This window comes from Triticum aestivum, chromosome 3D (genome assembly GCF_018294505.1).
Source record: "Triticum aestivum cultivar Chinese Spring chromosome 3D, IWGSC CS RefSeq v2.1, whole genome shotgun sequence".
In the NCBI taxonomy this organism is placed as follows: Eukaryota; Viridiplantae; Streptophyta; class Magnoliopsida; order Poales; family Poaceae; genus Triticum; species Triticum aestivum.
In genome coordinates, this window is record NC_057802.1 from 8,480,461 (window position 1) to 8,505,106 (window position 24,646).

General features: G+C 42.9%; 1 protein-coding gene across 1 annotated transcript; it reads right to left on the minus strand.

Annotated features, from left to right (window-relative positions):
* Positions 1–6,752: 6,752 nt before the first annotated feature.
* On the minus strand, positions 6,753–16,699 carry LOC123076840 (cold-responsive protein kinase 1). The gene is made up of 7 exons (XM_044498985.1): positions 15,843–16,699; positions 11,969–12,094; positions 10,179–10,306; positions 9,802–10,015; positions 9,122–9,353; positions 8,902–9,052; positions 6,753–7,349 (listed from the first exon to the last, which is right to left on the minus strand). The coding sequence occupies exons 1-7, from the start codon at positions 16,600–16,602 to the stop codon at positions 7,038–7,040; spliced, it is 1,923 nt and encodes a 640-aa protein (XP_044354920.1). The 5' UTR covers positions 16,603–16,699; the 3' UTR covers positions 6,753–7,037.
* Positions 16,700–24,646: the final 7,947 nt, after the last annotated feature.

The following is a 24,646-nucleotide window of genomic DNA, read 5'->3' on the forward strand; positions in this document are numbered from 1 at the left end:
GAGCATCCTCCCAGGGGGTAGGGCGTGCCCCTACCCTTATGGTTGCCTCGGGACTCTTCTGGCCCATCTCCGATGCTTCGGGGGTCTCTTTTGGTCCATAAAAATCACCGTAAATTTTCAGCCCATTCTGAGAACTTTTATTTCTGCACAAAAAACGACACCACGGTAGTTCTGCTGAAAACAGCGTCAATCCTGGTTAGTTCTAATCAAATCATACCAAAATCATATAAAATTGTTGTAAACATGGCATGAATACTTCATAAATTATAGATACGTTGGAGACGTATCATTGATAACGATCTAATTTAATCTCATCTGCATCTTCATAGTGCTCCTATGATTTGATTTGTGGGACGTATTTTTGTTTTATTTTATACTACGTTTCCCAACAGTACTCACACCATGCACATTATATATGATTTCAAGCGGACTGACCTAAACAAATTTACAAACCAAAAGGTCATCCAAATCGATCACTAGCCGGCCTATTCATTTGCGCAATTAGAATCTGTGTATATCATCACATTACAGTATATTATATTCCGGGGTTTGTTTTAATTTTTTCTCTTAATTATAAGTAGATTGTAGTTTTATCATATATGTTTGATTAGCCATCTCTCAAGGGTGCAAGACAAGCACAATTGTTAAGTTCCACTGCCTCCGACCCACCGTATAAGTTAACTCGTCAGGTCGGACTCCTTCGGATTCCAAATATAACAACAACCGCATGCATGCAGAAATAAAATAAAAAGGCTTGTAGAAGAAACATGTCCAAGAAATACATCAACGTAACCCAACTCTACGTTCGGCCCATCATCTAGGCCGACACCAATTTTCCATAAATTCTAATCTCTGCAAAATCACTAATTAGAGGATACCCCTTGCAAAGATCACTCCCATCTTCTCTGGTGATGACAAGTGGAGCACTGCTGCGTGCCACTTGTCGCAGCCAACGAGTTTTGGTGGGTTGTCTATTTGTGCCTTTTTTATTGGATTTGATTTTTCAAAATGATTTATCTTTCGAATCGTGCGTCCAAATTACAAACAGTTTTCACCGTTGTGTTTCTCGCATCAAGATTTTGAACACTAGATCGTATGTTGATAGATTTTGACGAACTTTTTTTGGGAGAAATTTGTTCTACTAAATTGTGCTTCAAAACTGTACTAAATTGTGCTTCAAAACTGTAATAAATTGTGATTCAAAACATACGAAAGTGTTCTTCATTATTTTTTGGGTGCACGGTTGTGCTTCACACTGAAGCACATCTATGCTTCATGCACAAGCACAACTATGTTTCATGCAGAAGCACACCTATGTGCTTCACTTTTCAGAAAAGCATAGTTGTGCTTTCACGTGAGAAGCACAACTGTGCTTCACGCGTAAGCACTACTGGGCTTAAAAACCAAATCAAGATCCTGATTTTTTTCTTCCAACAAACCCATAAGCCCCCCCCCCCCCCCCCCCCAAAAAAAATTTGTGCTTCACGCGGAAGCACTACATGCAGGGTAGATCACCGACTAGCCGCTCAACGATGCCCAGATGGTCACCGACGACATCCGCATCCTCGACGGCCATCTAGTGAGTAAAGATGGTTTATTTGGACATGTGATATGTGGAGTAGTGTTGTGTAGTACTAGTGTTGTCACACATTGATATTTTGGAAATATGATATGGTCTACTACACTTGTATGTGTTTGCCCAAGTGCTATCTTCCCTTTTATTGTTTGCATGGAACACTTCCGAGTGGCCTATGTTTTGCCGGAGTGTTGATTCATTTCCATTCCGGCAAATTTTAGGCGCTCGATATGTCCTATTTTAGCAAAGTTCATATCGGATTTTTCCGTGAATTTTAGCATGACTTGTGCTAGAATATGTAGGAAATATCGAGTGCCCTGGACTTTCCGAAGAGAGAATTAAACGACAATTCGGGTTGACTTATAAGTCTGCCGGGGCTCCATACTTAACAGTCAAAAAATCAGTGTTTGCTTCCGATGCTTCACCCGTTTGGAGAGGTATTGAGGCCGGCCTGGAGCTGCTGAAAAAAGGAGTTATTTGGCGAGTAGGAGACGGGAAAAACATTCAGATTTAGAGGGATCAATGGATCCCTCGCAAAGAGGGGCTAAAGAGTGCATCATTCATAAGAAGGTCCCGCATTCGATGGGTGAGTCAGCTTATGGACCAGGAGCATAAAGCCTGGAATATTCCCCTCATCAGGCAAATCTTCCACCCGTTTGATGCGGATGATATCTATAGGATTCCCCTTCCAAGAACCGAAGCAAAGGACTGTATAGCCTGGCATTATGAGAGAAATGGTAATTTCTCGGTGAGGAGTGCCTACAAGCTTGCGGCTACTATAAAGAATTCCTCTCATCTGTCTTCGTCCAGCTCGACGAGTGATCCCAACGATCGCAGCATATGGGACCTCATTTGGAAAGCAGATGTTCCACCGAAAATCAAGATTTTTGGTTGGAGGGTTGCCACCAACACACTTGCAACAAAGAAGAACAAATTCAGACGCAAGCTTACTGTCGACGCTACGTGCAATATATGTGGGAATGGCGATGAGGATGAATACCACGCGGTGATCACCTGCACCAAGAGTAGGGCACTCCGGCATGCTATGAGGGATGATTGGAACCTCCCCTCGGAAATATCTTTCAGGCACACGGGATGTGACTGGCTTCGGATTCTCTTAAGCTCGGAGACAGTGGAGATGAGAGCAAAGTTGTTGCTGCTACTATGGAGATGCTGGCACTTGAGAGAAAACGGTGTGCATGGAGAAGGCAAGGAAACAATCGAGGGTTCTGCGCATTTCCTGTCAAACCTGGTGGAAGAATGGAAAAATGCATCTCTGAACCAGTCGCCGTCAGGCAAATCGGCTGCTGCCTGCCCCATTCCACCGCCTTGCATTTCTGTGCTTTCTAGTGTTCGATGGACTGCACCCGCGCCAGGGAAAGTGAAGTTAAATTCTGATGCTTCTTATCTGCATGACACTGGACAAGGATGGGGTGGCGCAATCGCTCGGGATTCACGAGGCTTTACCTATTTGTCAGTCGGCAGACAGCTAGAGCCCTCGAACAGCCCACTGGAAGCAGAGGGAAAGGCGATGCTCCTTGGCCTGAACACCCTGTTGTCTGTCTATAAAGGCCCTCTAGTGGTGGAAACGGATTGCAAAAATCTGGCAGATGACCTGCAGGATGGTGCAGGGAACCGCTCCTCGAGCTACGGCCTGATCCTGGACATCAAAGCAGCCCTCTTACAATTCGCGGACCATTCTGTGTTCCACGTTAGAAGAGAGCAAAATTCCCTGGCTCATGAGTTGGCAGTTGAAGCTCGGTCCAACGGTGAGATGCTTCTCATAGCAAATGTCCCTAGCAGATTGAGGAACCTGATGATGTCACAATGTAACCCCCCACTAGAGTAATTTCTTTACTCTAGTTCTCAAAAAAAATCAGTGAGGAAGAGTGTCCACCATATATGAGAGAAGAAGAATGCCAACTGTTGTCGTGGGGGTCGCTTCTTCTTCTTTCCCAGGTGCTAGACACTTTGGTGTAATGCACTTTGGAAAGAAAGGAGGAGCGACCATCACCAACGGTTGAAATATCTATGAGGGAGTGTCCACCATATATTATCGAAATATCAAAGAGGAACAATCCCGACTGTTGTCGTGGGGGTCGTTTCCTCTTCTTCTCGTGATATACCTTGGTAATGTATGAGAGAAGGAGGGGAAGCGACCATCACCAACGATCGAAAAATCAATGAGGGACTATCCACCATATACGGTAGAAATATGAGAGAGGAAGAATACCGACTGTTGTCGTGGGGGTCGCTTGTCCTTCGTTCCCGTGTGCTAGACATTTTCGTGTAATGCAGTCGGGGACGAAGGGAGGAGCGACCATCACCGATGATCGAATATATCAGAGAGTGAGTGCCCACCATATACACCACGTGAGATGAGAGTTTTCAAGGAAGAGCCGACAGACCAAAAGTCAACCCGTGATGAATAATAATGATCTGTGTGTTGATTTCCTATTATTTGTCATTGATTTTTAATCTTTGACTTATGAACACAGGAAATGTCTAATGACGATAGGATCCCTGAGTGCGACTACTGCGAAGACGACCGGGGTACTTTCGACATGCTTCCTCGTCTGCAAAATGGCAGGTTCCTTACCATCATGCTGAAGGAGACTTTTGACGCTTTTACGGTACGTAACAATGACAAGTATTTTTCCGTAATTAAGCATGACTTGTGATTTTTGGCTTCAACATGTAATTTCCAATTTTTTTAATTCGAATAGTACGTCCCATGTCATGCAAGACAGTATGTCTTGGAAAAGCTCAGTTTCAAAGATAGGGAGAGTACAGAGACGAAGAGAGCTCACCTGAAAACGAAGCATGGTTTCAAGTTTTGGGTTAAGCTATTTAATGGAGCAAATAGCTCACATTTTGGTTGCTCAACTTGGAGAGGACTATGCAAGGCCTATGAATTTAAGGAGGATATGAAAATAATCTTCGATATTCGTCCCGAAGATGAAATTGAATATAATATCGACATTTAGGTGGATGTGGACACACTTTCAATTCTACCTCTATATGAGTTTGTCAAATAAATTTGTTCAATAATTTATATTGTTTATTTAGAAATCATTGACGTCTTATTTCCATGACAGCTTATTTTCATTCTTCAAGAAATGTACGGAAGATAGTAGACAAAACCTACTCACCTGATGGCTCTAAACTAACTTATGAGGAGAAAAATCATCTTCTCTCATTTATTATTGATGTTGAGACTTTCAGTTACAATTATGAAACTCCCCCACATATGGTCAATACGTATCACTAGTCCATGTGTTAAACTACGGTAACATCCATGGAAATGACATGGTAAGATTTTTTACTGTTATGATACTAGTGCATCTTTTGCAAACATTCTTCTAAAGCTAAACTACATTGCTAACTATGTTATTATTATGTTCTTCAACAGAAAATCCCGAAGGATTGCATGCCTCATATGATGCATATGAAAGGTGACATTGATATTATAAGCTTACGGCCGGGTCTGCCTACGGTTCTCCGTTGTGCATACGCGATTTCTCGAAAAGATGAAGATCTCACAATCAAAGAATAGAGAAAAGTTATGAATGATCAAATGGAGCTACTTGGAGGCAAAATGGTGCGAAGCCCACGAATTGGAGACAGGATGATCTCCATTCTCCATAATGGGGAGTCATGGGCTATCATGTTTTATGCTATTTTACCTTAGAGAGGGTAGTAGGTCCTAGCTAGTATTCATCATGTGCTAAGAACAATTAACTAGTGTTGGTTATGACTATGATTACGAGGAGTTATTATGGTGATGATGATGATGATGATGATGATGCGTGATGTGCTAGAATGATGAGTTGTTAGATGACTATGATGATGATGAGTATGACTTGTTATTATGATAATGATGATGATGAGTATGACTTGTTATTATTATGATGATGAGTTCTTATATCATTAGGTGAAAGAAACGCGGATTAGATTCAAGTGGATGGATCCAAAGTGACCAAGTTGTATTGGTCTATATAACAATCTCTGAATTGCTATTGTATGAAAACTTGTATAACGGCGTATCAATACAGTACAAAAAAAAAGAAAAATGAAATATGGAAGAATAATAGTACCGTGGGTCCAGGGCGCGCTGCTAGTAAGTAGCAGTAGCACGCTATGGAACACACGCTACTACTAATTGATTTAGCAGTAGCGAGGGACTTACCGGTGCTACTGCTACAAGTTAGCTGTGCGCCGTAGCAGTAGCACGGGTGCCCGCGCTTCTGCTAGGCCTTTAACTCGCACTACTGCTAGGGTTTTCCCTAGTAGTGTTGGGTCGAGCCCCTTGCCCTGTTTTGAGCCGGTTCTTTAGATAAAAAATTAATCCAGATGCGACTAGGACCCGAATATAATTTTTTACCTAAATTATTTTACAAAAAAATAAGAAAATAAATGAAAATATTCATTATTTTCTTTGAATACTCACAAAGGTTGATTTTTTAGGAATCCTAAAATAAGTCGCCAGTGTAAAATCTTCAAAAAAATTTCAAGAGAAAAAATGTTGGAAATATTTAAGCAATGTTCATGATTTTTTTATGAATTATAAGAATAAAAAGCGGAGAAGAAATGAAAAATCAGGAAAACCGTGCGAAACCAGAAAATCACGGAAGAAAAAAATCTAGGAATGAAAAAGAATGAAATAAACCATTAGAAAGAGAAAAGGGAATAAAAACAAAAACCAAAAGAAACCATAGTAAACAAACTAAACGGTTTGAAAAGCAGCCAAAACATAATGGAAACCGGAGGACGAAAACCACCGTACGCTGGCTATCCCGCTCTAATTATCAGGCATAGGATTTGTCGTACGTGGACTAGTGTGCCAAATCACCATAGCTTCCCTATAAATCAAAGCGAGCACATTCTTTCATCCTTTTCCATGTAGTGTAGCCCAACTACATCGCCTCCCTGCACCGACACATCCACATCCACATGGAATTCAGATACACTGTATTCTCTCCTTCACGGTAATGTGTTCGTTTACGCATACTGCTAGCACTAGCACTACTAGAGATTACTAATCACAGTATAACAACTGCCAACTCCCCCCCCCCCCCCCCCCCCCCCCCCCCCCCCCGCGCAAAAGAGAGAGAAAGAACACTCAGAATTCAAATTCACAAACTTGGCTAAAATGCCTTAACATCAAGGTAAATACTTGATTGCTAGAATGCCGACGAAATCATATACAACATGGGACACAAATAATGGTCCCAGATGGGCAATGTCATGCAAGAAGCACATCCTTATAACATGCATGGGACTATTGGAGTCGTATAGTTGCATGAGCAAGACGGAAATTTCAAATAATTTACACTGTTTTCATATATCCTGGCAAATAAGCATCCACCCGTTGATATATAAAATACAGATACATGATTGTATTTACAAATCCTTCACAATCACACAAAAAAAGATGAGATCATATACAATACAAAGCCTTTTACCTGGCTGATAAATGTGAAATAGAGACGGTGGCCTTGGATGCAGAGGATGAACTGGACGTGGATGTTTCACCTCGCACTCTACTTATTGAATCGATAAAAGTGGGCCTTGTGGGTAGTATCTCTGGAGAATTTCTTGATAACAACAACACAACTACCTCTGACATCGTTGGCCTTGAAGCAACAGCTGATTGAGTGCAGAGAAGTGCTATCTCTATTATTCGTTTTACCTCTTCTGGCATATATTCTTCATGATCTAATGATCCATCCACCAACTTAATCACATTCTCATTTTCATATAGCTTCCATGCCTGTATAGTCAACAGGCATAATCAAATGTATGTCTTAAGATAGCATCAACTGTGCATACATAAAGAGACCTCACTACAGTAGATACAAAATGATCATATCTTCATAAACTATTAAAGGCATGCCTATTTAAGCTTCTTTCTGAGGAAAGGTGCTTAAGGACTGATGTGCAATAAGTATATTGGCTCGACAGCCCTGTCCTTGACCTATTAGAAATCTGGGGACTCACATTTTTAGGATGGTCTCATGGCTGTGAAAGAGCATGTCTTTCGCTTCAAATCTTTTGCTATTATTTGGGATAGAGCGAAATTTCATTTTATTTTTTCTAGAATAAGTGGTTGGACAACGCCACCTTCCGCTAAGAAGTAGAACACTTGCACAACTAATGAGTACGTCTGTGCCTAATGTGGTGTTTAAACGAGATCCACTCGGTTCATGCATCGCAACATGGCATGCTCTGTTGGGGAGGTTGTCATTAGTCCATTTGTCGCAAGGCCACAGGGTTTACGGTTGGAATCTTCACTAGAATGGTAGATTCTCGGTTGACTCTATAAACCACAGAAGCACTCACTCAGACTCGTCATTCGTAAAGAACAAAAGGATTAGAAGTCAAAGGTACCACTGAAACTAAAATACTTTTGCAATGTCTGCATCAGGGTGTGACCCTGATACAGGACAACCAATCTCGCCGCAACTGGCCTGGTAAGCAGTGTTGTTGTAGTCAGGAAGGCAAGCCAATAAAACACCTCTTCTTTCAGTGCAAGTTCGTGTGCACTACATGATTAGCCATCCAAGCTATGTCTAACATGTATTCACCACATTGTGTTGCCAACACTGCATGGCATAGATCGCATGCTTAGTGATGCATAAGGGTGTGAATGATAGTCTGACTATGTAGAAATGAAATGTTTTAAATGGTAAAACTCCTCTCCTCTACGGGTTATCTACCAGTTTGCCCATTTTCTTTTACGTGGTGGTGTGTAAGTGACTGGAGAGGATAACCAAGGATTTTTTTTCTTATTACTCAACATGGATGGCAGCACAATGTCTGGAGTGGTCCGGTGCAAACATCTCCTTAGGTAGCCTCTTTAGTTTTAATAAATTTTGCATGTTTGCAGGCGTATAACTGTGTGTGCGTGCGTGCGCGTGCATCATAGCCATGCAGAGGCCGAATATAAGCTTGTTGTGCTTGTAACACTTGGTGAGAGATATTATGAGTTAATAAAGCGCCATTTAAGAAAAAAAAATACTATTAAAAGCATGTCCTTAAAAAACTAACTATTGAAGTTAATCTTAGTGAAGAATTATTATAAAAGCAACACAAACACAGGTAGATGCTTACTTAGCAAGAATTTTGTCAATTACTTGTTAAATCTCGAATCATATAATGAAAACCAGCCAAGGCATTCATATCAGCAAATTAGGAAGTGCAAGTATAAAGAAATGTACTCATAAGGACGAATCTAAGATGTTTGAAGTGGTTAGGTAAAATATGCAAGCCATGTAGGGCAATATATGGAACCAAGAGAGGCTTTTCAGAAGAAAGATGGATACCGATTCAAGTAGGTATTGTGCTTCTGCCTCAACCCTTGTATCATTGATTTTCCGACCACTTATTATTTCCAAAATGACTATACCAAAGCTGTATGTGTCAACCTTCTCCGATAGCTGGCCGTGGATTGCATACTCAGGAGCAGTGTAACCCCTGTTCAATAGAAATGTATAATTAGAAACGAAGCAATGTGAACAATGTTATTTTCATGTTCAAACTTACAATGTTCCTGCAAATCTAGTGCTGAGATGACTATGATCATCAGGTAGGAGCCTTGCCAAACCAAAATCAGCAATCTTAGGTTGGAAGTCATCATCAAGAAGCACATTGCTAGATTTTATGTCACGGTGTATGATACACACATGGAACTCTTGATGAAGATAAGCAAGGCCACGAGCCATGCCAACAATGATATTGAATCGCTGCTTCCAGTTAAGTGTCCCACGTCTCTCACCTATTATTCAAGAAAGTGTGCATGTGAGACCATCACTTAGAGATGCAGGTCAGCACTGTCATAAGCTAATCAACTCAGTTTGTTAGATTAAGGATGTAACTGCCTTTCCATAAACAAAACTATCATGGGACTATTTCAGTCTAGCACTAGAGGTGTGAGTGTACGATTCAGTTTAGATTTATGAGACCTTTTAGAGCAATAAAATGGGGAATAATAGGTGCAATCCATATAAGATATTTTCTCACATGTCCAACGTGGCAGAGCCACAATTTTGGGCCATGGGTGGACCAATAATTAGTTTTCATATGACTTTTGGCTCATGTTGGGTTTTTCCTAACTTTTTTCTCATGATATAAAGGATGTTTGGGAAATATTAGGGTGTGCGGTGTGTCCAACGAGTGGACCAACAAGCCAAGTAGATGAAGGAGCAAGGATCAATAGAGCATACCATAGAGGAACTTGTCAAGGCTACTATTTGCCATATATTCATAAACAAGCAGGCATTCAGAACCCTTGCGAGAACAACCAAGAAGCCGGACAAGATTTCGATGCTGAACATTGCTAATCAGCTTTACCTCACTTTCAAAATCTTCTTTGGCCCTGCTAGTTTGCATTACTGACAATCTTTTTACTGCAACAATTTTCCCATTTTTTAGCAAACCCTGTTAGAAATTGACAATTAAACAACTTATGTGTTAATCTAATAAAGGACAACAAAAAAGCAACTTGGTATCATGATGTTCTTATTCTATTATTTCTGTCATGTACAATTGCATTATGTCTGCAAATCTTCATAGTGGATTAAATATTAGAAGAACACCATACCTTAAAGACATCTCCAAAACCTCCTTCTCCAATTTTACTTTTCTCACTAAAATTATTGGTTGCGGCCTTAAGATCGTGATAGTTAAAACTTGTTGGACCTTGTAGTTCCGTTGCTCCAAGTATATCACCTAAAAGAACATACTATTAGGTGAGGAAACACACAATCAAATAGAGATTAATTTATTTCCTATTCCAACTAACTTTCTAAAACAATTTAATATGCAAAAATAAGGAAGTCAAAAAATGGAACCAATTACACTTACAAATACAAAAAGATACAAATGGTTATTTGAAAAATGCTAATTCATTTAGTATATTATGCCCTTATAAAAGTAGGCCAATCTTGGAGTTTCTGAGTAACCCGGTTGTCGTATAAAATAATTGGAGAAACGCAACCTTTCCCAAGTTGTCAACACTTGGTATCTTTTGCATAGCGCTACATAAATAACAGAAAAATGAAGACACGATGAATACAAAAGGAGAATCCCTCAAAAAATTAAGAGAAAAGGAAAATAAAACAAATAAATATAAGAGGAATCAAAGTTCCGCAACATAACTACAAATTATGGGATAATTCGAAGGTGTGCTAAGAGGTGCACCCCTGGTTGAAAATAACTAAATTTCAAATTTCAAAAAATTTCGTACACATATACTCCATTTGTTTTTTATGATTGTAACTTTTATAAATATATCAAAATTTTCTAGCGCAGATTAATCCTTTTTTTGCATGATTTCGATAAGTGCTTGTTTTATAATAGAAAATATGTCAAATTTTGGGAAAATTTGAAGATGCTTAAGTACATAAACCCCGAACTCAATCGCTCACCCACCCACACACACACACACCCCCCAACACACACACACACACACACACACACACACACACATGTACGATATCAATTCCCTTTTTATATGTCTGGATTTCACTATCCCGTGTGACAAAATGGTTACTTTTCATGAAAATTTCAAACATTTACATGTTTCTTTTACATTTGAAAACGTTATTTTTTCAATTTTATTGTTCTGTGGGTGTGCATGCTTGATGGAGCCATTTCGCTTCTCTTGACATTATGTTACTTCAAGGTGGAAATTGTATGGCGGCCATGACTCATGAAAACATGTCTACTTCTACCTCTGCAAAATTTAGTGCCAAAGTATATGATAGCAACATCCTAAATTTAACTTGTTTCCATATACTTCTATAAAATTATGAGTTACCAATATGGATTGTTTACATACTTAACTTAATGATCAAAGGCATTCTGACTACTATGAAAAATATGATAGTGGCCCAATAACAATGGATATTGTGTGATTCATGCCGGCATCAATAAATGACTGATGGTCATTGCAATAATGCTAAAATCCACAATGTGATGATGTAGTCAAATATGTGTAGAAATTTAACATCTTGCTCTCTTGTTACATAATTTGGGCGTCCTATCCAATGAATGAATTAGGAGCCTATGTCAGATTGTGAATTGATAGAACTGTATGCCATCATCATCATGGCAACTCATAACAATAGTGACATGGCACTGCGGATGTTCTCTTGAGGCATGTCATTAAATTGAACTTACAAAATCACTTCATTACCCTCAAGAAGACAAAATGGAAGCAACATTTTTTTAACTCGAGGCAAAATAATTACATGTTCCATTAATTAAGAAGATTTGTTTTGCCTAGTTAATGACATCGACTTGGACCGCGTTCTTAGGATCACATTGAAAAAATAGACAAGCACCAAAGAGCATTAACTTCTCAAAAGTGGTGTACTTCGTGACATTTACCTCTTCGAGGCTTCTTTAGCTTCATAGACTGCCAGGTCCAAAACACAGCTAATAACCCTAGAAACAGTAGGAAGGCCAGACTTCCCAAAATTGCTCCTACAATGACCCCCTTCCCTCTTGATTTTCCTGTAAAAAGAATCATGAATTGTGTGCTCTGATATGAAGATGAACTTTGAGTTAGAAACATAAAAAAATGCATTGAATTTGTGGTTTTTGTAGAACATATTATAAAAATCCTATTGACATCATCATAGTTCAACAAACACGTTTCCTGGAGGAATTAAACATGCCTTACCATTGTGACAAAACAAAGAACGTGAAAACTCAAACTCACCCTATACACTGGGGTTCCAAATGTTCAAAAATACAATCCATAGTAGCGGGAGATTACATAGCGGGGGGAGTAGGAGGCATAGATCAGTCGATCGTCCTAGTTTGAAGGGGAGAAAGCACGCAGCCACACCTCGACATGCGAATCTTCTCGACAGCGGCTGAGCAGATGGTAAAGGAAGGGCGACACCGCATGAAAGACCATCGAATTCCGATGTTTCCAAAGCTGCCAGCAGCATAGCAGCGTGAAGGTGGCAGTCGAAGCGCCCCCAACGGCGGCACCCACATCAAGGGCATGCAGCGAGCCCACATGGCAATCATTACTGTCAACATGGACCCCCACCTACTGCCAGAAGGATCGGGCAAAGGGGCACCGAAAGTCGAGGTGATCAGCGGTCTCCAGAGCACACGCGCAGATGGGGTAGCCAGCTCCGTCCGCCGCTACGATAGTCTTCCGCAGCAGGATGTCACGCGTGTGCATCCGCTGTTGAATGAAGAGCCAGCCGAAGAAGCGGACCCGAGAGGGCGCACTCACCCCCATACGAAATCAGCAAAAGGCGCTCGCACACCACCGAAGCGCTCGAGAGCATAGACCGCGCCGGTGACGAGACGCCCATCGGCACCAGAGCACAGGACCAGGCTTCGCTCATCCTCGTCGGAGGCAGTAGGCACCCCGTGGACGAGGGCCATGAGGGAGATGCGCTCCGCGGCGCCGGCGGTCGTGAGCCTTGGGATGAGCACCCGATCCAGCTCGTGCTCGCGCACATGCCACACCATCGCTTCGACGTCCGTTGTGTCTGAGACGAGGGCCGGGAAGGCTGTGGCGACAGCCCCACAGGGGAGCTACTGTTGAAGCAAAAAGATGCCCTCCTCCCATCCCGCACCTCCACCCTGGAAAGGCTCTAGTAGAGCGGGAGCATGTCGCGCCCTCCCATGCTCCCCGCACCCCGGTAGTTGGCCTGAGCGAGGAGTGAACGACCGGCGAGCTCCGCCCAGACCCACGCGGCCCAGCGTGAGGACTAGGAGTCCATATGGAGCCGGTGGATCATCTTGAGGAGCAAACACATGTTATGTGTCTCGAGGTCTCGCACCCCCAACCCACCTTCCTCCTTGGACCAACAGACCCGTTCCCAGGTGATAAGGCACTGCGCACCAGTGGCCCGCTCAGCCCCATTCCAGAGAAAGGAGCGCCGAAGGGCGTCGAGAGCTTTGATCACAGCGGGTGGAAGTAGCATGGCGGCCATAGCATAGGTGGGTAGCGCGTCCAGGACCGCATTGATCAGGACCAGGCGCCCGGCAGGGAAGAGGAGTCGCGCTCTCCAACCTGCCAAGTACTTGTCCATTTTAGTGATCATGGGGAGGAAATCAGCAAAAGCAGAGCTTCTCCCACGACAATGGCAGCCCGAGGTAGCCCTGCGGGAAGCTCTGGACGGCACAGTCTAGGGCGCCCACCGTTTCCTCGAGCACCTCATCCGAGATATGCATGGGGACGAGCGTGCTCTTGGTGAAGTTGATGTCCAGCCCCGTCGCTGCAGCGAAGTCATCGAGGATGCGATGCAGACGAGCAGCCACGCCCATCGTCGACTAGGGCCTTCCTCTTGACTTTGTCTTTGTATTCCTCCTTTTCATTTGTTGACTATGGCTACTCGCTTGGTCCTTTGTTGAATTGGCCTGACTTTGACAGTTTGCCATGTAGATGCCACATAGGACTCATAGAGAACCCCATTCATGCAATTATTTTCGCCTCAACAAGAGCCCCCTTGACCAGTACACACAACAATCATTGTTGTAGTTGCAGGATAATTCTTCATGCGCTGATGATCTTTCTTATTTTTCCGAGCGTCTTATTTTTTTGTATCGGTCATAAGGTAAGAATCCCATTTCCTTTGTACTGAATTTGCAGCCCATTATTAATGGAATATCCTTCACTATTTGACTAAAAATGGAACAAAATGAGTTTAGATTGTTCCTCAGTTGAAAAGAGTTGTCTTGAGCAATCAGAGAAGCACTTTGATAAACAGATTTGATTAAGAAGAAAAAGGCCGGTTGAGTGCTTTCCGCGTAAGACTATTGAATTTCCAGCTGATTGTCCATATTTTTTAGGATAGGATTTGTCCATTTGATTGAATTCATGTCATTGAAGCATTGAACTTGCTAGCCAGCGTGCCAAAAAGATGCAGATTCCATGGTTTGGGAATCGTTTGAGAAAAAACAATCCTGAAATACGCAACTAATTCATGTCCGACACTTGGTGGTATCATCTTTGTATCTAGACTAGAGATGTGCTCACTAGGGGAAAAAAGAGAACACTAAGAGCATCTACAGTCAGACTTTGCAAATTCGGTCCCTCAAATGCCCGCGGACACTGACCGGTCGTGTCTCAGATTGGCCACTTTGCATCCATCTCTTTCATTTTTCATCCCTTAGATCCATACAAAACATGCAAAGAAATCTTACGTACTATATCTACATACTACCCTACCTACTCTTTGTCGCCGGAAATGTCCACGACGACGGTTCTAGGCGCCGGCTGGACGGGCGGGTATGAGGGCTCGGGCTCATCCACCAACTACTTGATCTCATCCATGTAGGCAAACATCTCCGCCTCCTCCCGGCCTCTTGCGCCTTCATCTCCTGCCAGCAATGGTGTCTCTTGCCTCCGCAGCCGACTCCGACTGGAGGAAATCGAGGATGGCATGCTGCTCCACCTACAGATCCCCGTCACCAACGTTCCCCACACCCTCCTCCGGCTCATCCCCCTCCTCCTCAAAGTCCTCCTCCTCGTCATCGTCATCCTCCTCCTCCTCCTCCACCTCATCCTCCTCCTTCTTCTCCAACTCCTCCACCGGATCCACTGCATCTGAAGGTAACCCCGCGGTGATCCGAGGCTTCGCGCCTAGCCAGGATCTGCTCAAGGAGCTCGAGCCGGCACTCCGGCATCAGAAATGGCTCGCTCCTCACCCGACGATGTGGGGGCATGGCTACTAGGCGAACGGGTGGAGTGAAAAGTGGCGGCGGCGGCGGACAGGAGGAGAAAAATGTGGGTGGATGGTAATGTTTCGGTGCCGCCAGTCGACTTAAATATTCGAACAATGCACTACGCGACCTTTCGGAGCTGTGCCACGTGGCGCCACCGGTCCAACGGAGGAGACGAGTTTCGGACCGCCGGGTTTGAGACGTTTCCGACTGAGACCCTTTGTCAGTCCGACGTGGCGGGCGTGCCCGGGGGGGCCCATATCCGCCTCATATTTAGGCTGGATATGGGGTGCCGGTCAGCCCGGGCGTTTGAGACTCGTTTGAGGCGTCCGTTTGGGTCAAAGAAACGTGACCGGTCAATGACAGGTTGGCCCGCACGGACGTATAAGGCGGTTTTGAGAGGTCCGGCTATAAATGCTCTAATAGCATATTTTACGGGATGGCGCTATTTTATATAGCGCGCTATTTATTTCCTTGGGTGCGTTATACTTGAATCCTACCTATGGACGGTCTAACAGCGTCGGACAAAAATCACAACAAAATTGTCATAGGCACAGGAGGAACTCACCGGAGCGCAAGTAGGGCGCCAGGTCTGTGGTCGCATTAGCTGGGAAGAACGCCTTATCAGAGTACCTCATGAAGCACCCGGCGTCCACTGCGCGGCCGTCCGAATTGGGCGAGCACCGGCCAATGTTGCTCGCGGCTACCTGGAGGCACTGCGCGCAGCCGGCCGCTCCGACCGTCTCCACACACTGCGCCACGGCGTACACGCCGACCCCCGCGGCCGCCGCAGCGAGCCGCGGGACGCGAGGCACGGCGGCCGCGAGGTCTCTGACCAGCGCTTGCACCGCGCCGTCGAAAGCGCTGCCGGGCACGGCGGAGCCGTTGCAGAGCTGCGTGTTGCCAGGGAGCGTCGACTGGTCGAAGAACGCCGCGCTCTCGTACCGTATGACGCAGCCGTCGAGGATGGCGCGCCCGCCGTTAGCCGCGCCACAGGCCGCGTGGATGCGCGCCGCGGCGGCGTCGAAGCAGGCGACGCAGTCCCTCCCGGTGACGTATGGGCGGCACTGCGCCAACGCGAAGGCCGGCGCGGCGGCGCGCGGCTCCGCTGCGGTGGCGAAGCCGCCACCGGCGGAGAGGTTGGCGCGGAGCTCAGCGAAGGTGGAGTTTAGAGCGGCGAGGAAGGCGGCCGTCGGCGTGGCGTTGTACTGGCTGCACCCAAGGTTGAGCTGCGTAGCCTGCGGGTCAGCGACGGTGAACGGAACCAACGCGCAGGTGACCGCCAGAGCTAGAGCCGGCAACAGCGGGAAGTGAGCCATGCGGTGCATCGGCGAGAGCAGAGCAGAGGAGAGGAGAGGAGAAATCGCCGTGGACGCTGGGTTTTGGGTTGATTGAATCGCCAAGTAGGAAGTGTGCAGTGTAATGGGGACAAAAATGCGAAACTTAAGGGTGTTTAATTCCTTCCAGCGGGAAGCTAGCTACTGCGTAGACGTCCCAATCCCTAATTATATTAATCATATTTATGTATTTTTAGTTTTATTTTATATATTTATAAATCCAAATAGTCATGTCCGTACAACCAAATTTTATTAGAATTATTGCAAGGAATCCCCGCAGCAACGCACATGGTATCATCTTGTTTAATTATGGCCCCTGTCATGTAATTTTGCCTTAAACCTTCACCTCATCTCGTAAATTTTCCATTATGAATAAGATCGTGTGACTGTTGGATTGCTTATGTTGGGAAGTAAGATGTATAATCCGCTGGAACTTTTTTTTTGACAGCTGGATTCTCATTCTCACGAATAAAAATATTGAGTGGTTGTGGGGGAATTGAATCAGGCACGGATAATAGTTTGCAGTGAGTGGTTGTGGCTCAGCTGATTTACAAGCAGTTTTTTTTGTTGATAAAGATCATTTTTATTAACATAAAATGTAGTATCAGGCGAATACAGGAATGTACACAGCCAAACATTAACAGACTGACATAAAAAAACTGACATATGGATAGAAGCAGTTATTTCTTGGCTAATACTAATAATCATCTCATCATGGTCGTATTACCACTTTTATAGTTTAACAGAACTAGATGGGATGATTCTTACGAGTGACTTAGAAATAGCAAAGTCACAAATTATGCCGCATGATGAACCCTCTGTAGCACCGGAAAGTCAAACAAACTTAGCCGTCGGTCGGCTTTGAAGTATTCACAATCGGCTGCAATTCCTGTGATTAATAAGAGTTAATTGCAAGGTCAAGCCAACTCTATAATTGTCCTTCCAGTGGTCGTTGGGATGGACAATATAATTGCAGTCAAGTTGATTTAGTCACGTGAACTAGATAGATCGGTTTATTCCTCTCTCGTTAAGGAAATCAGACACCTTATGTGTCTCTGTAAAACTTGTATTAAGCATACTCAGCATAAGGTTAGGGATAGCTTAGCTAAGTTTGCTAGATTGGAGGGTAGAACAGTGACTTGAGTTGGATATAGCGCGCCCTCCAGATTCTCTAGAGCTAGCTCTCGCAGATTGTAACACCAGCAACGAGCGATGGCAGCGGCATGTCGGCAACTTGTTTTGGCGACGACAGTGATCGTTCAATGATCTAGGGACCTTGGTGTGTAATTTTTATAATGTTTACGCTGCATTTCTGGTGAACTTTGATAACAGATTTAGGTCCTACTGAAAAAGGCGTTAATTGAACGGTGTGTAATGAAGTTGCCTTCCCATCGCACTCGTGGAGGCTGCTCTCTGAGACGCGGATAGTCCAAGTGCACAGATTGACGGCTAGCATACGGCAACTGAAAGTGAGAGAGACATTGTAAATTGTAATGTAGTGGGAAAGGAGTAGATTCACCAGTGTAGAATGGAATGGTGTGTCAATTGTCCACATCTCGACCCATGGCTTCTTCCACTCAAACTGTACGCTCCGGCCGCCTCCTGGATTGGACATGTGGTATACCCTTGGTCTGGGCGGGTGCCTGTCTATTAAATCAGAGAAAGCTTGGTATTTCTTGACAGCTACACCTCTCCTTCCCTTTCTTCAATGGCCAACTTTCTCCTATCCGGGTAAGTGGACGTTTGCAGCGACACTGTACCATGTTGGCGATAAGGTTCTCGACAGTTGCGCTGGTAATCGTCAGCTAGCTAATGGATGGAGCAGAGAATGACTTCGACAACTAAAGATCAACGGGGATCTGTGGCTCTGGTGGTTTGCTTTACACGTAAAGTAAGGTGAAAGCTTTTTTCCGGTAAGATCAACGGTCAAACCTTGTAGAGACGGGTCTATTTGTCATATCTCAAAGTCAAGACGGGACTACTTTTCGGTCATAATTTTGGGGTGTTCACAGAAAGAAAATAGTATATCTATGGCATTGATATCAGTTAAAGGTATTGTCGTATCAGACATGAAACGTACGCGTTAATCCCATAATATAATACAGTTTTCAAGCTATTTTTAGCTTGCAAAAACATTTTATGTTATGAGATGGAGAAATATTTTATAAGCTGCATGAAAAAAAATACAGGCATCAGTTGATTTCATGCAGAGAAGACGAAGTGTTGCGTTGAGGCGGAGACAGGTTGCCGAGCCATGGCATGCCCATCGAGGTTGAGCCGGGAACGACCCGGAGACAAGGATAACGAGATTGGCCACAACGTCACTAATGAGCAGGGGGAGGGGGGGCGAGTTTGACAGGTGTGGGTTGGGTCGTTGGTGCCGGAAAAGAGGAGGGGTTAGGGGATGGTCAAGACAGTGGTGGCTTGAGGAGGATACGGCTTGGCAAGGAGGGATGGGGGGGGGGGGGGGGGAGGTGGACGGTCGCAGGAGCCGGCGGTGGTTGTCGGTATTGGGGGCGATGCAAGCAAGAAGGCGGCGATGGCAAAAACGCAATTATGTTCTATGTTTATAAAAATTCTAAAGCAACTTTAGTACATCATGTATGGCCAGGTTGAAGACAAACACCTTGGGGCGTGTTTGGTTGCCCGCATTAGGCCCAGCCTGGCCCGTGCGGGAAGAAAGTGGCCCGTTTGGTTGCCTGCGTTCACTGTGCGGCCCGCATCGCACGAACCTTAAAGCACGTCCAGGCCAGGCCCAGGAGAAACGCCCGAATCGGCATAAGCTCGCGAGCCTGCCTGAGGCGAGCGCACAAGGTGGGCCACTTGCATGAGGGGAGATGGGAGGGATACGAGCTGGTATGCAGCCTGTGCGTGCTTATCTTCTTCTACCTCCAGTAACCTTCCCTCTAATTCTGTTCTTCCTAGCCCCTTCCGATCTACACAAGGTGCTTCGATTCGAGGTAAGCTCTACACGAAAAAGATGCACCTCAATGCTACGGTTCCATTCAGGCGCGATCGGTTCGTAGTTTCGTCGGCCGTAAGTTCTTCATTTCGTCTTCCCGTTTAAAGCTGTTCTTGATGAATTTTGTCAGATTCGTCGCGCACGATCGACCAGCAGCCTAATCTCGCAGTTCCTCACAACATTCGTGTTATAAGTTTTTGGTTTCGATGATCGTAGCTTCATCTCTCTTTGAGCAGCAGTCTACTACACTGACGCCGCCATGGCGAGCTCCTCTGTCCTCTGCTCAAAGCCCTCATATTCGTCTCTCTCGATGCCGACGCCTTTCCCCTTGATCTCCTTGCCCGCGTCCTGCTACACTAGAGTCGTTTCCGGCGTCGCTCATCTCGGCCTACTCTCTGTCGTCCTCCTATTGCACTGACGCTGCAATGGCGCGCACACTGCAGTTCGCCGCGCCGCTGACGGGGTCGATCATCTTCGCCTCCTCTCGCTCGCCCTACTACACTGGAGTCGTTTCCGGCGTCGATCATCTCGGCCTCCTCTCTCATCCACTGCACTGACGATACCATGGCGCGAGCACTGCATTCTCCTCCTCTGTCCACTGTCTTTGCGCGAGCACCGCAACTAGTTCGCCGACGGTGTCGCTCGCCGTGCCGCCGACGGGGTCGCTGGTCCACGACTCCATGCTTGTCATGTCGGACACGGCGCTAAGGCCACTATCCACCGCAGTCGCCATGGTCCGGCGCACACTGCATTTCTTCTCCCCCTTCATCTGCTAGTTCTTAACCCTGTGTGCTAAGTGCAAGTGCTAGCTCTTAATCATCCTCCATGCGGGCAACCAAACATCGTGTAGTTGCATGCGCCGAGACAATGCAGGCAACCAAACAACGTGCCAAAGTTGATCCCCTAATGCAGGAAGTCCATATGCAGGCAACCAAACAACTCGCAGATGTCGCATACTACGCTGTTTTTTCAGAGCCAGACTCGCTGGAGATGGGCATGGAACGGAGGCACTGTAGCAAACGGCAACCAAACACGTCCTTGGTGTCGGTCGAGAGAACTACAAGCCATCGCATGCCGTAAACCGGCCCGAACTCGCCATAGAAGCACGCATCGTCCTGACCCTCTTGCCATGAGTAGAAGGGGATGTTTGGAAACGTTGGTTGGCCATACCTCTTCTTCGATCACCTTGTCAGAGCTTTCACTGGCAGCCCGACAAGAATCTCAAAGACCATCTCGTTAGGTAGCGCCGGGCAGTAGCGGACTCTCCTCGTGTATACCTTGAGTATTTCTTGGCAGCTGGTTTTCGTGTCCGCGGCCATCTTAGCCTTCGTGGCGTTCTAGACTATATTCTGGGTGAAAAACTGCCCAATGGTTCCTGAACACAGCGATGTGCATGCATATATATATTGGGGTTGAACACAACCAGGAAGTTAATCTGATGATAGACATGAAAACGTATCGGACTGCCGGTTCCTAGACCGATCCGGACATCACATGGTTCCGCCAGATGAAAGGCGATGAACAAAAAAAAAGTTATAGTGAAACACAAAGGTAAACTAATACATCAAGCGAGGGCAAGCCCATTGTGTCAATGCAAATCGGTGCGACTGTGCAAGTTGGACCTTGGCTGCCCTCTTTGTGTTCGCAAATGGTTATTTCTCAAGAAAACAAATTGCCAGAGGAAAATCATATTCATTGCATTTTACAACGTATTGCCGCTACATCGCACAGGCAAAACGCTACTTGACCAGCCCATGTAGCGGTTTTTCTTTTCTGTCTTTTATTCTGTATTTCTCTCTCTTTTTTCTAACTGCTTTTCTTTTCCGGGATTTCTTAGGGGTTTACTCTTCTGTTTTCAGTTTTTAAATTCATGACCATTTTTCAAACATTCATGAATACTTTCCAGAAAATACCAAAGACATTTCAGAATCCGTGCACTTTTTAAAATTTCATGAATAATTAATAGATTTGTAAACATTTTTTAGAATTCATGACACATTTTAAATCCATGAACATTTTTTTAAAACCATGAACACTTGTAAAATTCCTGAAACTTATTAATTTTTTGAATATTTCCAGAATTAATGATCATTTTTCGAATGCATGAATATATTTTCAAATATCACAACATCATGATTTTTTTTTAATGTCAACTTTTTTTTGTAACAAAAAATCAAAGCTTATCGGGCCAACCCATTTTAGGATCAATGTGAGTTACAGGGGTAATTCCTTGCGTATGGCCATGAAGATAACCCCCAAAATAAAAGATCTATCGGGTGTGTTCTCCATGTCAGTGTATAGCAGTGGGATCGCCCATACGCAATCGTACATGGGACGTCCCATTTGTGGACGGGTTTCCTGATTTTTCTTTCAATGTTACTTTTAAAAGTGTTTTACTTTATTCTTTTATTTTCTTCTCTTGTTTCCCATATTTTCTTCTAGGTTTCTTTTTATCCTTTAATGTTTTCCCATTTTCTAATGTTTCAGTTTTTATTTGTCTATTTTTAAATGAAATAATTTTGAAGTTAAATTTACATTTCAAAAATACGATCAGTTTTTAACTCTATGAATTTTAAATAAATAAATTAACATTATATTATACATACATTAAAAGTACATTATGAAAAAAAATAGACTATAAAATCCCACAAAAAACAGTAACTTCTTACCGTCTATTTCATATATCAGTAAACTGCGACCAATTGATCTTGCTAATAGAAATATAAATTTGGGTAAATTTCCCACCTTTGGCCTTATATAACATAAAACCTTTTTGTTTTTATCTTCCCGTTGAAACAACCTTTCAACATAAACAAAAATCTTTCCTATAAATAAATAAAATTATAGCATGCCACTGTTAAAAAAATGATCAACTAACAAGATACTTACATTGATCTACCCACACCATGCACACTACATAATATTTCAAGCAGATTGGCCTAAACAACTTTACCAACTACAACCTCATCACAAATGGATCACTAGCTGGCATGGTCATTTGTGCATTTACATTTATTATGTATCATCTCATTACTATATATTGTATTTCTGATTTTTTTAATTCTTCCCCTCTCCAATATAATTAGATTATAATTTTATCTTGTATGTTTGAGTAGTTGCCATTTCTCAAGGCTGCGATACAAGCACAATTGTTAAGTTCCACTGCTACCAACCCACCGTATAAATTAACTAGTCAAGTTGGGCTTCTTTAGCCTCCAAATCATATGCATTTGATATTTTTTGTATTCATCAGGAATATTTTAATATAATAGTTTTCACATACATAATTAAAACTTTTTTCAAATATATGTTTTGATGCTTATTTTCTTTATCATACACATTGACATTTTTTTGTATATATCAGGTACATTTATTTAGTACATGTTTAATAGTTTCAAATACACAATTAACACTTTTGCAAATATATTTTTTGATGCGAACTATCTTTATCATGCAAATTGAATATTTTTTCGCATACCTCAGGAACATTTTTTGTAAACATAATTAACATTTTACAAAACGTGATTAACATTTTGGAAAATATGATTTTTTTTCTCTAGTTTTTTCATAGAGTTTATTGATTTTTACATAAATCTGGAACATACATGTTTCACAATTTTTAAATTCAGCATCAAGTTTTTTCATATTTATATTTGGATGTCTAATTTTTCCATACAACTTGTGCATTTTTCGTGTATATTAAAAATATTTATGGTTAACATTTCCATTTTATTTTTTAACACATGTTAACCATTTTCATATTCATATTTATGTTTCAATATCTACTTTTTTTTCTTACACATCGGAAACATTTATGATCATGTTTAACATATTTTTCAACCTTTTATGTAAATTGATATATATATATATACATATATATATACACACACACACACACACACACACACACACACACACACATAAATCTGAAACATTTATGATCATGTTTAACATATTTTTCAACCTTTTATGTATATTGATATATATATATACATATATACACACACACACACACACACACACACACACACACACACACACACACACACACACACACACACACATATATATATACATATATATATATATATATATATATATATATATATATATATATATATATATATAATTTCCCAGTATAAACAAAAGTAAAAAACGAAAACAGAAAGGCCAGAATTGAGAAAAAGAGCGCTTAAGGTCCATTGTGCTAGGCCGGCCCATTGCCGCGGACGTTTCAGGTTAGGTCTCCTACTGCTTGGCTATGAGCGAGGCATAGTTGCGGCCGCACAGTAGTTAGTACCACAACACCTATTCGGCTCGGGCTCCTTGCCCAGGTTTTGAGTTGGTGCTTTGAATAAAGCATTTAATCTGGATGCCACTAGAAAAATTTGTTATAAAACGTTTTATGTAAATTGTTTTAAATAGATGGAGTTTGAAAGTATTCAAGATTTTCTTTGAAAACTCAAAAAGTTTTGCTTATTTAGGAATTTTAAGCAAAATCGCCAATTTTAATAGAGGTCCAAAAATTAAAATATTCATGAGAAAAAATATTGGAAAAAATGAAAATAATTTTCATGATTTTTAATGTTTTATGAATTTAAAAAATGCAGGGGGGGTGGGCGGTGAAGAAAATAAACAGCTATCGTGTGAAACCAGAAAAGCGCAGAACAAAATCTGAATGAAAAAAATATAGAAAACAAAATGAACAAAATAAACTATTGTAGAAGAAAAGGAAAAATCCTATAAACTGGAACAAAAACAAAAACCAAAGGAAACCATAGTAAACCAACTAAAACCGTGTGAAAACCCGCCAAAACAAAATAAAAACTAGCGGTTGAAAACCAGCGTATGTGGGCCCGCCCGCAACCTTGGGGATATATGCTAGTTGACTATTATGTGCTCATTACACGTAGAATAGGATTGTCATACGGGTCCTAGTGTCCTGAGTTGCCGTAGCTTCCCAATAAATCAATACGAGTACATTTGTTCATTCTTTTGGATGTAGCACAACTCTAATTTCTAACTATATTGGGAAAAAAAATACCCTAATCCCTTTTTGCTTCCTTGACATCG

Excerpts from the sequence above, each read along its gene's own strand:
- LOC123076840 (XM_044498985.1), bottom strand. The coding sequence starts at position 16,602 with ATGCACCGCATGGCTCACTTCCCGCTGTTGCCGGCTCTAGCTCTGGCG. Across the intron at positions 10,307-11,968 it reads GCTAAAGAAGCCTCGAAGAG|GTGATATACTTGGAGCAACG; the intron begins GTAAATGTCACG and ends ATGTTCTTTTAG. Across the intron at positions 9,053-9,121 it reads ACTAGATTTGCAGGAACATT|GGGTTACACTGCTCCTGAGT; the intron begins GTAAGTTTGAAC and ends TCTATTGAACAG.